The sequence below is a fragment of the Pipra filicauda genome, unplaced genomic scaffold, assembly GCF_003945595.2.
Source record: "Pipra filicauda isolate LSUMZ 115617 unplaced genomic scaffold, ASM394559v2 scaffold300_size901280_pilon, whole genome shotgun sequence".
Lineage (NCBI taxonomy): Eukaryota > Metazoa > Chordata > Aves > Passeriformes > Pipridae > Pipra > Pipra filicauda.
In genome coordinates this window covers 128,797-142,390 of record NW_024104422.1, presented here as the reverse complement: position 1 = coordinate 142,390, position 13,594 = coordinate 128,797, and the positions used below count along the sequence as shown (strand labels likewise).

Sequence of the window (13,594 nt, the reverse complement as noted above, 5' to 3'; positions counted from 1 at the left end):
CCAGTTACACCGAGGAGAAAGGGCATAAACCAGATAAAATGCATTAATTTTATAAGAGGATAAAATATTTCCTTTCTGGAAACAAAAGTGTATTAAAATGGGGGGGAGGGCAGGGGAAGAAATGAAACATATTATCATTTCAGGCTCAAAAGCATTCAAAATCTTGTTTCATAATGACTTTTAAAACATTTTTCCTGTGAGTTAAGATGGAAACAAAGACAGGAAAATCAGAATTCTCCAGAGCATGAAGACGCAGATTTCCTCACTTACTTTGAAAACAGAATTTTTCCTGTTCTTTAATAGTGAGTCAAAAGTAATTGGTATATGAACACTTTCCTTCTGTTCATCCACTGGCTGAGCTAAAGGTCTGCCAGAAAAATAAAAAGGCCAAGAGATAGCATCTTTTCCTGAAAGTAAAGAAAAAATGCACAATCCTTGAAAAGAAAGTAGTTTCTCAATGAGCAAGTGAAATCTGTCAAAATAAGACAGCAGCAAAACTTCTGGTTTCAGTGATTGTTTTCACAAATGATGCTGCAACTCTTAGCAAGATACTTATTTCACAGTAGTAAACTATTGATAAGCACTGCATATTTTCAGTATTAGGCAAGTGAGACCTGTAAGATTTTTATGCATGCTATGAAATATAGGGTGGAAAAATACTACGTGTCTGTGGCCACATAAAGTTTCCTGTGAGGTTCTATGAGTATGATCACTGTTGTCTGCAAAATAGTTCATGCACACTAAAATTTCAAAAAAAAAGGTACATGTTTTTTTCTGGTTTTGAAATGCCAGTTTCTCTAGTGGCAAAGTGATATTCTTTCTTGGCACGTGGGTTTGTAGAAACTGGTGTTGGAGCTCAAAATGGGCTGTAACTCTGTGACTGAAGTTTGCAAGGATGTTGTGAGAATATGTGTTTCCGACAAGGTCTTTGAAAGACAAATTTGAAGGTCATCAAATAGGAAAATCTATTTTAGAACTAGCTTCTGCCAGGGTCTTTCTGCAAGGCTCTTTCTGCTGGTATAAACTGGTTGTTGTGTACCAAACCTTGATACAAAGCATTAGTGAAGGGCAAGGTCATTTTATTTTAAAATTGCAAGTTTCAGTGATTCACTGTCATACTCAGGTACTCACACGTGCAATAAAGTGTGTACCCAAGCAGTCTGTCCACCGTGTCTGTATCCCAGCTGCACATATCCAGGTGGGCTGCTCAGGATTCCCTGCCATTGCGTGGAGGGCCATGTAGTGCTCCATGAGTGTTCATCGTGTCTGCTGGGATCTCCTCAGGATGGCAGCCAGGTGGCACTGAACCCTTTTTACCTTTGGGAGCTGGCAGTTACCAGGATCTTTTATTTCTCTGTGCTCTCCCACTTCTGGGAATCATTAGGATTTATTTCCTCTTCTCTGTCTCCTTACTAGGGTGTTTTAAGAGTCCAGCCCTGTTCTGTATTTCCCTACGATCACCTCTTAGTGTCTGAAGTCCTTTTTCAGTTCCAGGTGGAGGCAGTTCCTGACTGAACCTGTTCCTTTGTGTTCCTGAACCTTCAAAAGCTGTTCATAAACATGTCTAGCACCTGCCATCCTCACTGGGCTTTTTGTGCTGTTTTTTCCCTTTATGACACTTCCACATGCAGACCTTCCCATTCGTTCTCCATTCCTGCCAGTCTAAGCATTTCCATTATGAATCTCTATAATTACTGGTGGCATGATTTAAACCACAGGCAAAATAACAACGAAAAAAATGTTTTAGAATTTCAGTCTCTCCTGGAAATTCCACAGAGAGCAGTACTGTACTCTCTCTTCCCTATACCAGAGCTTGATCTCCCTGCCAGGCCATAGGCAGTGCATCTGGCACCCCTGAAGGTCCCTGGAAGAAAGACAGGGCTGGAAAAGGCTAAAATTGCTGTTACTCCAGTTGGAGACAGGAGCCTGGAAACTGAATACTGACAAATTTAAATAAAAAATAAGGCACTTTTTAACAGTATATAAAGGTCTTTATAGCAAGGCCAGATGCCTTTCTGGTAAGTTACTTTAGTCCTGCACAAGGTTTTTGCTCAGGGCAAGGGCAGCTATGTGAAATGCAATCCCCTGCACTGTTGAGCAGGTCACATTTATGATCTAATGGTCCTGTTTGGCTTCAGATGCTGTGGATGTCTTTTATTGCTGAGTATCTGGTGAATGGGGAATTAATTCCCAGATTGCTCAGGTGCTCGGGAGAGGAGGAGCAGAGGCTGTAAAGGTGGAGAAGGAAGAATGCTTTGGAAAACAGCTTTTGCTCAGGGGTCAGTGACATGGCAATTTGTCCCAAGCCTGCAGCTCAGTATCCCTTGTTTCTTTTCATCATTAAGGAAAAAACATATTGTCACTACCCTTTCCTTTTCTGCTGAGCCTTTCTGTAAATAAAATACAACTTCATTTGGGACTGCTAATTGCCTTAAAATCCCCATGACACCTCCATGACTTAGGCAGGTTTTGCACTTACTTTATGGACATGTCAATTAGAGTGTAGCAAGGTAAAGGAATTTGAACTAGATCACCCAAAAAGACAGAGATCAGTTAAATCAATCAATTCAAGAACCCAGAAGTTGTGTTTCCATAACCCCTGCTGTATCCACTAAATCACAAGAACTACTAGGGAAAGATCCTGCCAAAAGCCACTGTTTTGTGTTTTTTAAAACCACAAGAAGCATTTTCCTCAATTCCACAGGGTTTCTTCCTAGTACTTGGTGCAAATTAATTAATTACGTATTTTTAGAAAGAAATGTAAAGCCTTGGGCAGCCCAAAAGCCATTGAAGTTTTAATTCTCAGAACTATTCCCTGGCTTGACTGTTATCCAGTTCCTATTCAGGCAAGATAGGAATTAAGATTAATGACCCCAAACAAACTGGTATTTCAGAGAATCAGTCTTTGCCAGGCATTATATTCTCATGACAGAAAATCATTGAGGCATAAATACAGCGCTCAGTCATTGGTGTATATTAACAACACCACGTTGTTCCCATAAATGCTGAATACAGTGAAGAGGAGAATGAAGTCTTAAAGTTCATTAATTTGGGTTGAGGCATTTTTTAAAGTGAGCAAACCAGAACCTATGGAATAAGGTACTGGTTTGTACTGCACAGATATGAAGGCTATTCTGATTCCAGAAAAGCATCTCCTCATCTGGGAGGTTGTTTGAGCTTGGTGATGACTGTCTCTGCAGTGCCTTTCACCAGCTGGACGTTCTGGAGACGTTTTTTAAAAGGCAAATTGATGAAGACTGAGTCTTAAGGAGAGAGAAGTAAAAAACCAATACCTTTAGCTGCTAGGATCAGTGAATGTTGTAATGTATGGGGTAGACACAAGCCATTATCTGCCAGCATCTGTCCAACTTCCAAGAAGGGGTTTGTGGCCAGAGTCTATTTTCTAAGCAAATGAGAACTGGCATGGGCACAGGAGCTTTTCACCTGTCCTGGGACTAGAAGTAGTGATGGTACAGCACTAATACGGGAAGTTAGGAAGTTATTGTGGCAATTTCTAGAAGATGTTTGCTCAGAGGAAAAAAAAAAAAAAGAAAATCTTTCTGTATTTGTATTTCCACACTGAAAAGACATCCCTGTGCCATCATCTTGTTTGTTCTGACATTGCAGCAAGAATGGAAGAAATAAAATGGCAGAAAAGAGACCAGGGACTTTTATTTTGCTGCCAATACAAAATAGAGGAAAAATGTAACCAAAATATCCAATGGTTACTTTAGTTCTCAGAGACAGTTCAGCAGATGAATTGTTTTTCAAGGGCGGTTGGGCTCCCAGACACAAGAGCATTCTGTAGTAAGCTTAATTACTCATTTTAATTACGCATTTCAATTAGCAAGGGACTAACACAGAGCTTTTCTCCCACTTTCTCAATGAACCCACTTTGTAATATTACAGAAGAAACTTGTAACTGAAAACTCCAACTGTCTGTGGTTGAGAAAAACAACCTAAAGTTCAAGGGCTTTTCTTCTTTGTTAAATCACATTCAGTGATGAGGTTGCATCTACCTCTGATTACTTTCAGGAGCTTTCTACTTTTTATTCTGTTCATGGACAGCATCAAGAAATAACCCTGGCTGCTGCTTCTCCCAGTGGTGTCTCCTTTGCCAATATATTTTCTTGGCAGTTGCTCCCTTTAAATGGTGTCCTAGTTCTTCCTCTTCTTGCAGGTTCTCCTCAAAGCTGTTGCTCTGTCCCTGTACTATCTTCCCTGCCCTAATCCCTAGGGGCACTGCTGTAGGAAATCTGCTTTCTTTCTCATTCACTTCAGGGAAGGCCAGGTCAGAGAGGCAAATAGAAGCAGAGGCAGTTGCATTCCAGAACAATTTCAGGGGCAGCAGTGTACATGGTGGGGAATGGGTGGAGATAGCAATTGCCACAAAATCTTCAGCAAAATAACCAGATGCCAGAAAGCAGCCCCCCCCCCCAAACATGTCACTTCTGTACTGTTTCCTGCTTTGCCTGAGACTGTACCTGCTGAGGAGGGATTTTCAGAATCTGCAGCATTCAGCATTCCTTCATAAATTGAGGCTGTCAGCAGACCTTGATGAAGCCAAAAAGGCCTCCAGGCTGCTCAGTCTGAGAGAAGCCAATCCTAATTTATTTATAGTTTTGATCCAAACATGGGCTTGAAAAGGTTCAGATAAGGATATGGTTAAAACAGAGATGAGGTAGGTTTAAGGTGGGGTTGTGATTAAGAATAAAGGGAAAAATAAAGTTGTGCCAACATTTTCTGAAATGTTCCCTCAGGTTTCTGTGCAAATGGCATCTTATATAATTTCCATCACGTAAGTGATGGAAAGTCTCCAGAACTAGCTGTTCTTTACAAGTCTTTGATGAAACATTACAAGACTGGAAACCTCTTTTGTTATATTTATGTTGTACTTCTCTGCTACTGCTGGCTTGGGGTAAGCTCTGGAATCAGAATCATTGCCTGACATTTCTTGGTGTTTGCATGTCAAATTCAACCTGCAACCTTTTCTTAACTCGTGGTTTAAAATGCTCAAGGCATTTTGTCTGGCTTTGCTTAGCCGAAGGCAATAATAATTTTATTTTCATTTATTGGGAGGAAGATGTATTTTTTTTCATTTGGACACTGTAGCTTCCCTCAGTTTTAAAAACACATTATATAAGCTGCTTTTCTTTGTGATGGGAACCATCACTCTTTCACCTCTATTCTCCCTCAATAGAAGGTCAACATAGTGTGTTTTACTGCATATGGACTAACTGCTGCATCCTTCTGTGATAAAGTCTGTAATTTTATCTCCTGTAAGATTTATCTTTTCCCACCCTTCTTATCCTCCAACAAATTATTGGTGCATGCTATACATATGACAGGATAATTACACGGTTTAGCTGTGTGTATATATTTGAATAAAGATTATATTCATCTCTGCTAAATATTGCCCTCCAGTAGCTGTGGGAATCTGCAGGTTCAAGGGGAAATCTCAGCTCTGGAAGTGAGTGGTCTGTGCTACATGCACCTGCAGAAAAAAAGGTACCCTAGGATGCCATCATTTCACATTTTGTATTGATTCTGGTAATGCTTTCAGTGCAAATGAGATTGGCTTTATATATTACCTAATAAAATATCATTTGATATAATTGTACACATTAAAAAAATAAAGTTAGGACTGGGAATCAATGTTCTTCCCAGAATCAGAAGTGTAAAGCGAATACTCTTAATCAGAGGTAGTGGGAAACACAAAAAGGCAGATGGAGAGCTGAGCTTCTCAGATAACTTGTTTACATTTCAGTTGCCATCACTAATCTAGTCCCTGTTTGTGCTGGCTTAGAAAATAGTGTCAAATGAGCAAGTCCAGAACTGATGATGCTGTATGTTACTCTGGAAAGGAGTTATAACATTATCCAGTGATCAGTATTAAAATAGAGTTAGTATGACTTTATATATATTTTCCTGCTAAACAATCAAAACGTAACAAGTGAATGAAGCTCAGCAGTAACCCAAGTACTGTAAGTGTGTATCCTCAAACCAGTTTTGCAAATTGGGACAGAGAGCTATTACTGACCTTACTGAAGTGGCCTTTATTTTCACCAGTTCATGATCAAAGTAGTTACATTACACTGAATAACTCTTCTAATTCACGACACCTGAATAAATGTCAGGAAAACCAGCCTGGAATGCACGTTCCACTATCTGCAGCCATCCTGCAGCACAGCTTGAGTAAAGTCCATCCCCCTATCCCTACACTGAAGTCCACTCTAATGATCAAAAAGTGCTTCTGGACTGAAAAGTACATCACACTGATAACAGGTTTGTTTGTAAACTCGAGCTGTGCCTCAGCATGGTCTGGAATAGCTGTAACTCTGCCTGGGTTTAGGGTCCATTTATGTATCTCTTTTTCACTTAAAATATTCCCTGGCTGTTCCAAAGCACATTAAGCTGGAAGTTATCAGACACCACACAAAAGAAGAAAAAGAGTACATCTGGACTGGCCAACACAAGCTTTTAACAAACAGAATGGTACATAAAAATAAAATTTAAAAAAAAAAAATTCTGTGGATAGTTTCTAGAGTTGCTTTGGATTTCATCATCTCTATTTCCTCCTCTGGTTCAATTATTTTTAACTGAAAAAAGTGTTTGGCTTCTTTGGCTTAAGCTACTGCCTTTCTGCAGCTAAAAAAAGAAAAGAAGTCTTAAATACATTCAAGTGTTTTAGCTAAAAGTAAGGCCTTTCAGTGCTCTCTGAACCCTGAGCAGAGCAGCAAATCAGGGCTGTGGTGCCACCTTGGCATACAGCTGTCCCTCCAACCTCTTCGTCCACACAGGCATACCCAAAACCTGCAGAGGGGAAGGCTGAGTCAGCAAAGAGGGGTCCCTTTCTCCCTCTCCCTCTAGAATAGTTGCCAGAGTGTTTCTCAACATCCCATCAGGGTGGGGGCTGCATGTTAACATTGGTGTTCCAGGACCACCACCTGCTCCTCTTTCCTCTTCCTCTACCACAATGATATGACAGCCCAGGAGCCCATAAGCCAAACTAGGAATAACTCATTTTAAATAAAGATAGGTTTGACTACTTTTAAAATGGAACATGCTGCTAAGAAATCATTTAGCAGAGAGGTAAGGAACACGTGCTGCTTTGCAAACGGATCCAAGGCTGGGGTCCTACTTGAAGACATAGTTATAGATGATGTCAGTATCATTTATGAATCCAAGTATATATTATTTTAATACAGATTTCCTGGTATCCATTATAGTTACAGATGTTACAAGCTTCCATTATTAATTTTTTTATGTGCTCATAACTTTCCCAAACCCAGATCACTTCTGTTCAAAGGTAATTTTGTTGTCCTTTACAAAGTGTTTCAGGGGAGGGTTTTGACAAAACCTTCTTACCTGTTGTTTAGGTTAAAAGATGGGAAAGCATGCCATTGTCTGTCAATAAAACTCTAATTATACTCTTTTGAGCAAAACATACCAAAAAAACAACCCACCAAATAGTTACCACTCAACAGTGACATCCCACCTCAGCATGACCCCATCCTTATAAGGTCTAGAGTTTATGCCTGGGTTTATGAGTAAAGCTTTTTTAAAACAATTTAAATAATTTTTAATGTACTGGAGAACATGTCCTAGTGTGTGTGTGTGTGCCACTGCCCTCTGGTGCACAGTGGCAGGAGAGCTTGGCTGCTCCGTAGGGACTGAGGTGTGGGCACCCACCCGCCCATATTCCTAATTAGTGCAAGTGCTCAGGCCCCTACTGACTGTGAAAGTAGTTAAATCTTCACCCCCGTGGGAGTTAGGAAACATAATACCCGTAAAGATCTGTCCCTTTCTGTCTTGTGTTGGTAGAAAATGCCGCATGGAAAGAGTGTGCAAGCATGGGGCTCACCCCCTTGTGTTGTCGTTTCATGAGTTGCACATCTCAAAATATCTGGGAGATTCACTGCAAGTGGTGTTGTGATCCTAATGAGCATTACTAAAGCATGACCTAAAGCATCTCTGCCCTTTTGTTCTCTCCAGTTTTGTGCTTCTGGCATGTAACAGACTGACACCCTTAAGGCTGAAAGGGTTTTGCCTAATCCAGTGTTTTGGGATAAAATAAAAGGTTTCGCAGGGTAAATGCATTGGGCTAAATGCAGGGATAATGCAACCTAGTCAGTAGTAGTTGTAACTGTCCACTGTGGACATCAGTGACAGGAAACCTGTGAAAATCAGCTAAAATCTCAAAAAATGTTTAGGATCAGCTATGCTGCCCCAACCCCCTGTAAGGAGGATAGTTCTGCTTGCTATACAGAGCAGGGTGCTTACCTCATCTAGAGCTCCTCCCTGTCACCTAGAGCTTCTATGCTCCTTGTGGATTTATTGAGGCAATTAAGATAACACAGCCACTCTCAGTCTATGGATTTGTACCTTTTCATGCTATTTTTCCATTAAAGCCAGATTTCAGGTGTTTCTGTCTCTCAGTGTAATACTAGTGACCATCAAATCTCAACAGTCACTTCTTTTTCAGAATTTGCTCCCAGTGAGATTAGTGTGAATTTTGCCACTTGGAACACGCCAATATCAAGTGCTTTTGAATTATAGTTGGGTGGCCTTAGCTGTATTTCACAAATAAATAGCTTTTCTCTCTAAAAATGCAGCCTTTTCAACTGTGCATCAAGTTCCAAGACTTAGTCTCATGGTTTTGAACACTTAAATTTGATAACACAGTGGAAAAAGTTCTGTAGCCCTGATTTCTGCTGAAGGAGGGTAATTAGGAGGAAATTACTGCCTTGGTTTGTTTCCATCTCTGACTTCTTTAAGCTTTTCTATTTAAGTCTGTTTAAACAGTGCATGAACCACCTCATATGGATAAGCCTAATTAAAAAAACCTCTCAAGTATATATGTGAAGTTTCACATAATTTATAAAGAAATTATTTATTGCTAGGGGATAATTTTAAGCTTTTATCTTAACTCGTACACAGGGGAGGTAGGCTAAACCCCAAACCTTAAGTTGTGATTCTTTTCTAGTTATTAAAAAAAGAAAATAATAATTGTAGGGGCTGGCAAAGATTTCTCTGATATTAAGGAGGTGCCATTTACTTGCCATTTGCAAGTAAAATGTCATCTCCATTTTAGTCACTGGCCACAGGAGCTCAGCTGGGACTCTGAATACCAAGCTGAGAGCTTTTTTTCACCATAATGAAGGTCTTGTAGGGTAAACTCCAGTCCCTTTGATAGGTTTACACGAATGCAAAGATTTGTTCTTTGCAATGCTGTTGATGATATACAACAAAGGTAGGTCTTTAGTCATGCTCACCCTGCACTGTCTTCTGTGTGTTTGCATGTGTGAGTGTATTTATATGGATATGTGCATGAATATACACAGATAAATGAAATGTGAGGATATATGTAGTACAGACACCTGAGTTTCACACCTATTTGTGCATGTATCCAATATTAATCTGGGGTTGACATAGAAAGAGTCAGAAAAAGCCCCTGAAAGCTTATTTAAAAAAACGTTCCTGAGGCTCTGGTATCTCACCCAGTCAGATGCACTAATTTTACGGAAGAATAATTATAAAATGAAAAGCTATGCTAATTCTTAAATACAATCCCTGCTTGTTTAGCTTTTATTTGCTTCACTTTGAAATAATACACTGTAATCTTTCTACTTCTTAAAAACTTTATCTCTAAACTGTGGCACCCAAGTAGGTGGCCTGGCTAATACTTCCTTTTCCCCAGCCAGATAGACTGGGAAGAGGCAGCAGACTGTGCCTTCAAGAGACTCAAGAAATTTGATGGATAGCTTTCCTTGGGTTATCATCACATGTCAAAGATGATGTCCATACAGAGTGTAGATTTCCTAACGATGCAGCATCCTTGGAAAGAAAATTTTTTCCTTAGTTTACTCATTTGGTGTGAATAAAGAAGTCCACGGGGAAGGAATCAGTACTTTAAGAAAATACTTCTACTTACAGTTACCACATTCCTGCTTTCTCTCTACCCTTTCAAAATTCACCATAAATAAGAGGTTGTAGTAATTAATTGCCAGCCAAGTGTCTCAATTAATGTTGTGCAAGTGCAGTATCCTCTGGGTGGAGTGATGCAGCTAAGTTATATTATGTCCTGTTCTGTGTTTGAATACCAGTACAGACAGCCACATGCACAGACACGCGCACGTGTGCCAAGAGACTGTGTTGTGTTCATTTTATTTTTTTTTAAGATGTGACACTTCAGTTTTTCTTTCCTTCCTAGAGAGGTCAAAGTCCTTTTTAAAGGACTTAATTTCTGCGCAGTAGAGCTCATGGGCAAACACTAAATGCAAAATGAGGAACGCAGTCATGGTTCTAAATACATTTCACATTCTTCAAACTGATGCCAGTTGTACTCATTGACAGTAATCCTGTCTAATCCCTTCCACATGTATTATCTTTGTACACCTGCTTTCATTGTCTCACTTATCAGTTCTTAACACTTAGAACCACAATACACAAGAAGGCAAAGCAGCAGAACAAAGTATATATGCACACACAGTGTGCTATGCTACAGCTTTGCATTGTAGACATAAAACATATTTGTAGATTTTGGTGCTTAGAGTCAACATCTTCTGTTAAGACTACTTCCATTTTTCCTGCTTCCTCCCCCCACACCAACTGATGTATGTCTGTGTTTGTCTTTCTTGGCAGATTAACTGAAGCACATCGAACAGCTGTAAAAGTCATCAGGAGAATGCAGTATTTTGTAGCCAGAAGAAAATTTCAGGTAAGCAGCATGATTAATCATAAGTACAATTGCTGTAAGCTTAAGTATATGACATAGAAAGTGCTCTCACAGTGCTCTCAAAGTCTTTGTGCATGCAGCACTAATAAGTCAAAGGCATTCTTTAGGTTCTTGGCCTCATACTTACCTTACGTGGATTTTTTCATGGTGTGGGCAAAACTGTCAACTATCCATGGGTATAGCATGATACAAAAACCTGCATTTGTGGAGTCAGTGTGGTTATTTTTCACTTCTCTTTTCTTGCTGCATTTGTTTCTTGGGGTTCTATTCATTTTACTACACTGACCAATACTTACCCTTCTACTAGAAGAAGTGAAGAAAACACTCTGCTGGAGTGTCTGCAAGAACACTGTTACTGTCCACGCTGATCATAATGACTGGTTAGAGGATGCTCAGTTGTGTGCTGTGGATGGCTGACAGATCAATAGGCCTCACTGATGAGTACTATGCTGTGTAAAGTTGCTTTCACATTTGTGACCCACATTTCCAAATTGGTTTCCCAGAAAAGGACATCATAGGCCGTATTTTGTAAAACTGGGGAGCATTGACCCTCTGGGAATTTGCTGTCTTTATGGAGGGTTAATTTTCTCATTCAGGTTACAATGTTCTCAGACTAAATGTACTGCATTGGAAATACTGTTATACTTTGCCTGTTTGCTGAGGCTTCTTATGAGAAAACTTTTTTGGACTGGGATTCTGATATCATCGTTCTCACCACCCATGTGCTGGAAATGCCATGGAAATGAAAAATTAACTTCTGGACTGATTTTCAAAACCCCTGTTGTTTCCATTTAAGATTCTTGCTTTTTTTGTCTGAGAGGATCCACTGCAAGTTAATGAACTTTCATAATCCTTTTGAAGAGGTTTTAAAAGCATAAATCAAGAACCTACATTTCAGGGAAGTTTGATTAGAGCTGAGCACTTAATTGCAAGGGATAAAAGTCTGAGATAAGCTCACAGCACTCAGAAGACTCTGAATTATGGCAGACAGAATAGCATATACATTTCCCAAGCTCATGCAGACGTATCTTCAGATGACCCTACCTTTTGAAAGAAGACTAGGGGAAATCAGTTTATTTAACTCGGAAAAAAAACCAGGAGAACAGGATTATATTGTAAATATACCGGAGACATAAACAGTATGGGAAATCAAAAATAAATAAATAAATAAATATTAAAGACACCATTTCTTGAAAATAAAATCAGTTTATAAATTATTTAGGTTAAAAATTAGTATATTTCAAACCACCAGAGACCTAATGTTCTGGGGCTGTCAGCCAACAGCGGTCCTGCCGGACTTCACAAAATGAACTTGATCAGTCTATGGAGAGAATTCTGTGAGTTGGTGTTAGTGACAGGGAAAAAGAAGCTGAAGGAATGATCTTCTGTTTCTTTCTTGGGGCCATGAAATACAGTTTATAGGACTCCCTATGCTAATTAGATTTTGGAAGTTCAAAGCTGGGTAATATTATTTAGAGTTTTGCTTTAGGAGCTCTAAGCACACTGAATGTGGACTACTGAGCTCAAATGGCCAGGATTTGTGATTATGGGCAGAATGGAAGTTAAAGGAGTTGCTCAAGTTCTGCATTAACCACACTTCCCTGGAAGGCAATTGCCTCCTGGCTTAAGTTGTATTGTACTAGCATTTTCTAATAAAAACATAACAAGAGATTGGGCCAAAGTTTGGCAGGACCTTAGATGCTCAGATCTAAAACTTTATAGGAAAAGAGGAGATACAAATGGTGAAAGCTGGAAGGATATTTTTACAAAGCTTTAGAGAGGACTCAGACAGATTGCAGTGTACAGTACTTTGCAACTGTACAATTCAGAGCTGATGATTTGGTAAAAGGGATAACAGATAGAGGACTTCTTTTGGGGGAGAAATTTCATTACAATTGAGTAGAATTAATTATGCTCATAGTAGCCCATGGGGGAGAGGGGAGTGCAAAAATCCCCAGCACATCTAGGCTCTGTGCCATGCATCGTGTTTAAATAGAGAGTGTCCAAAGGAAAGGACGGAGAATTTAGCCAAAAGGCTCTCAAAGCACCTCCACTAGTCAATCTAAAGAGTGATACTGGCACTGTTTCTCGGGGTGAAGACAATAGGCTGCTTTTCTGGCCAGAAATAGTGATGTGTCAGCGTCTGCAAAATGTGAAGCTGGGGAAGCGAAAAAAAAAAAAAAGGCGATAAACTGAAAGCTGAAACCTCCCTCCCCCCCGCAAAGTATCTCCTCTCCCAAATGCACACAAATGCACACAAATGTGCACACGCACACTACCAAAGCCACGAACTCTTCTGAAAGTAATAATGCAGGTAAGTGCTGAGTGCAAGGAAGGCATTTTGTCACGAAGAGCTTTTCCTTCTTCATTCATTTCACAGGATTTGTTTCCATTCCAGTTCCATGCTTTCATTTGAAATTTCTAGGATCCTGTGGCTGCCTTCCAAGCATGACTCCAGCACATACTGTAGGTGTTCAATGCATGTGTGCAGTGGTGCATGCTAATGGCTCTGGCTGAAGCTGTGACAGAGTGGAAACAGACAACAAGATGACTAATGAGCTGTTTTCAGTAATTTCCAATTACTAGATTTGCAGTTTACCTTTGTTTTTTTTTTTTTCTTCTTTTCTTGAGTCAGAGCCAAAGGGAAGACATCTTGCCCCACATTTCCCATAGGGGTTGGTATGGCTCTCAAAATGCCAAAATTTTCAGAAAGACATAATTTGTGTTTATTCCACCACACACACATTGATTTTACTTGCTAAAATTTTAGTGTGCTGCACTTTTTATAATCACATCACTTTATGCAAATTCTCTAGACTTGTTTCAAAATTCTGCCATGGTAGTTGCAGCAAGAAA

At 39.7% G+C, this 13,594-nt stretch overlaps 1 protein-coding gene across 1 annotated transcript in view; it reads left to right on the top strand.

Moving 5' to 3' along the window:
• Positions 1 to 13,594, top strand: part of LOC113985260 (potassium voltage-gated channel subfamily KQT member 1-like) — a 278,155-nt gene that overhangs the window by 252,610 nt on the left and 11,951 nt on the right. Inside the window, exon 12 of the mRNA XM_039383283.1 lies at positions 10,645 to 10,720. Within this exon, the coding sequence (XP_039239217.1) occupies positions 10,645 to 10,720 (76 nt within the window). The remainder of the gene's footprint in view (positions 1 to 10,644; positions 10,721 to 13,594) is intronic.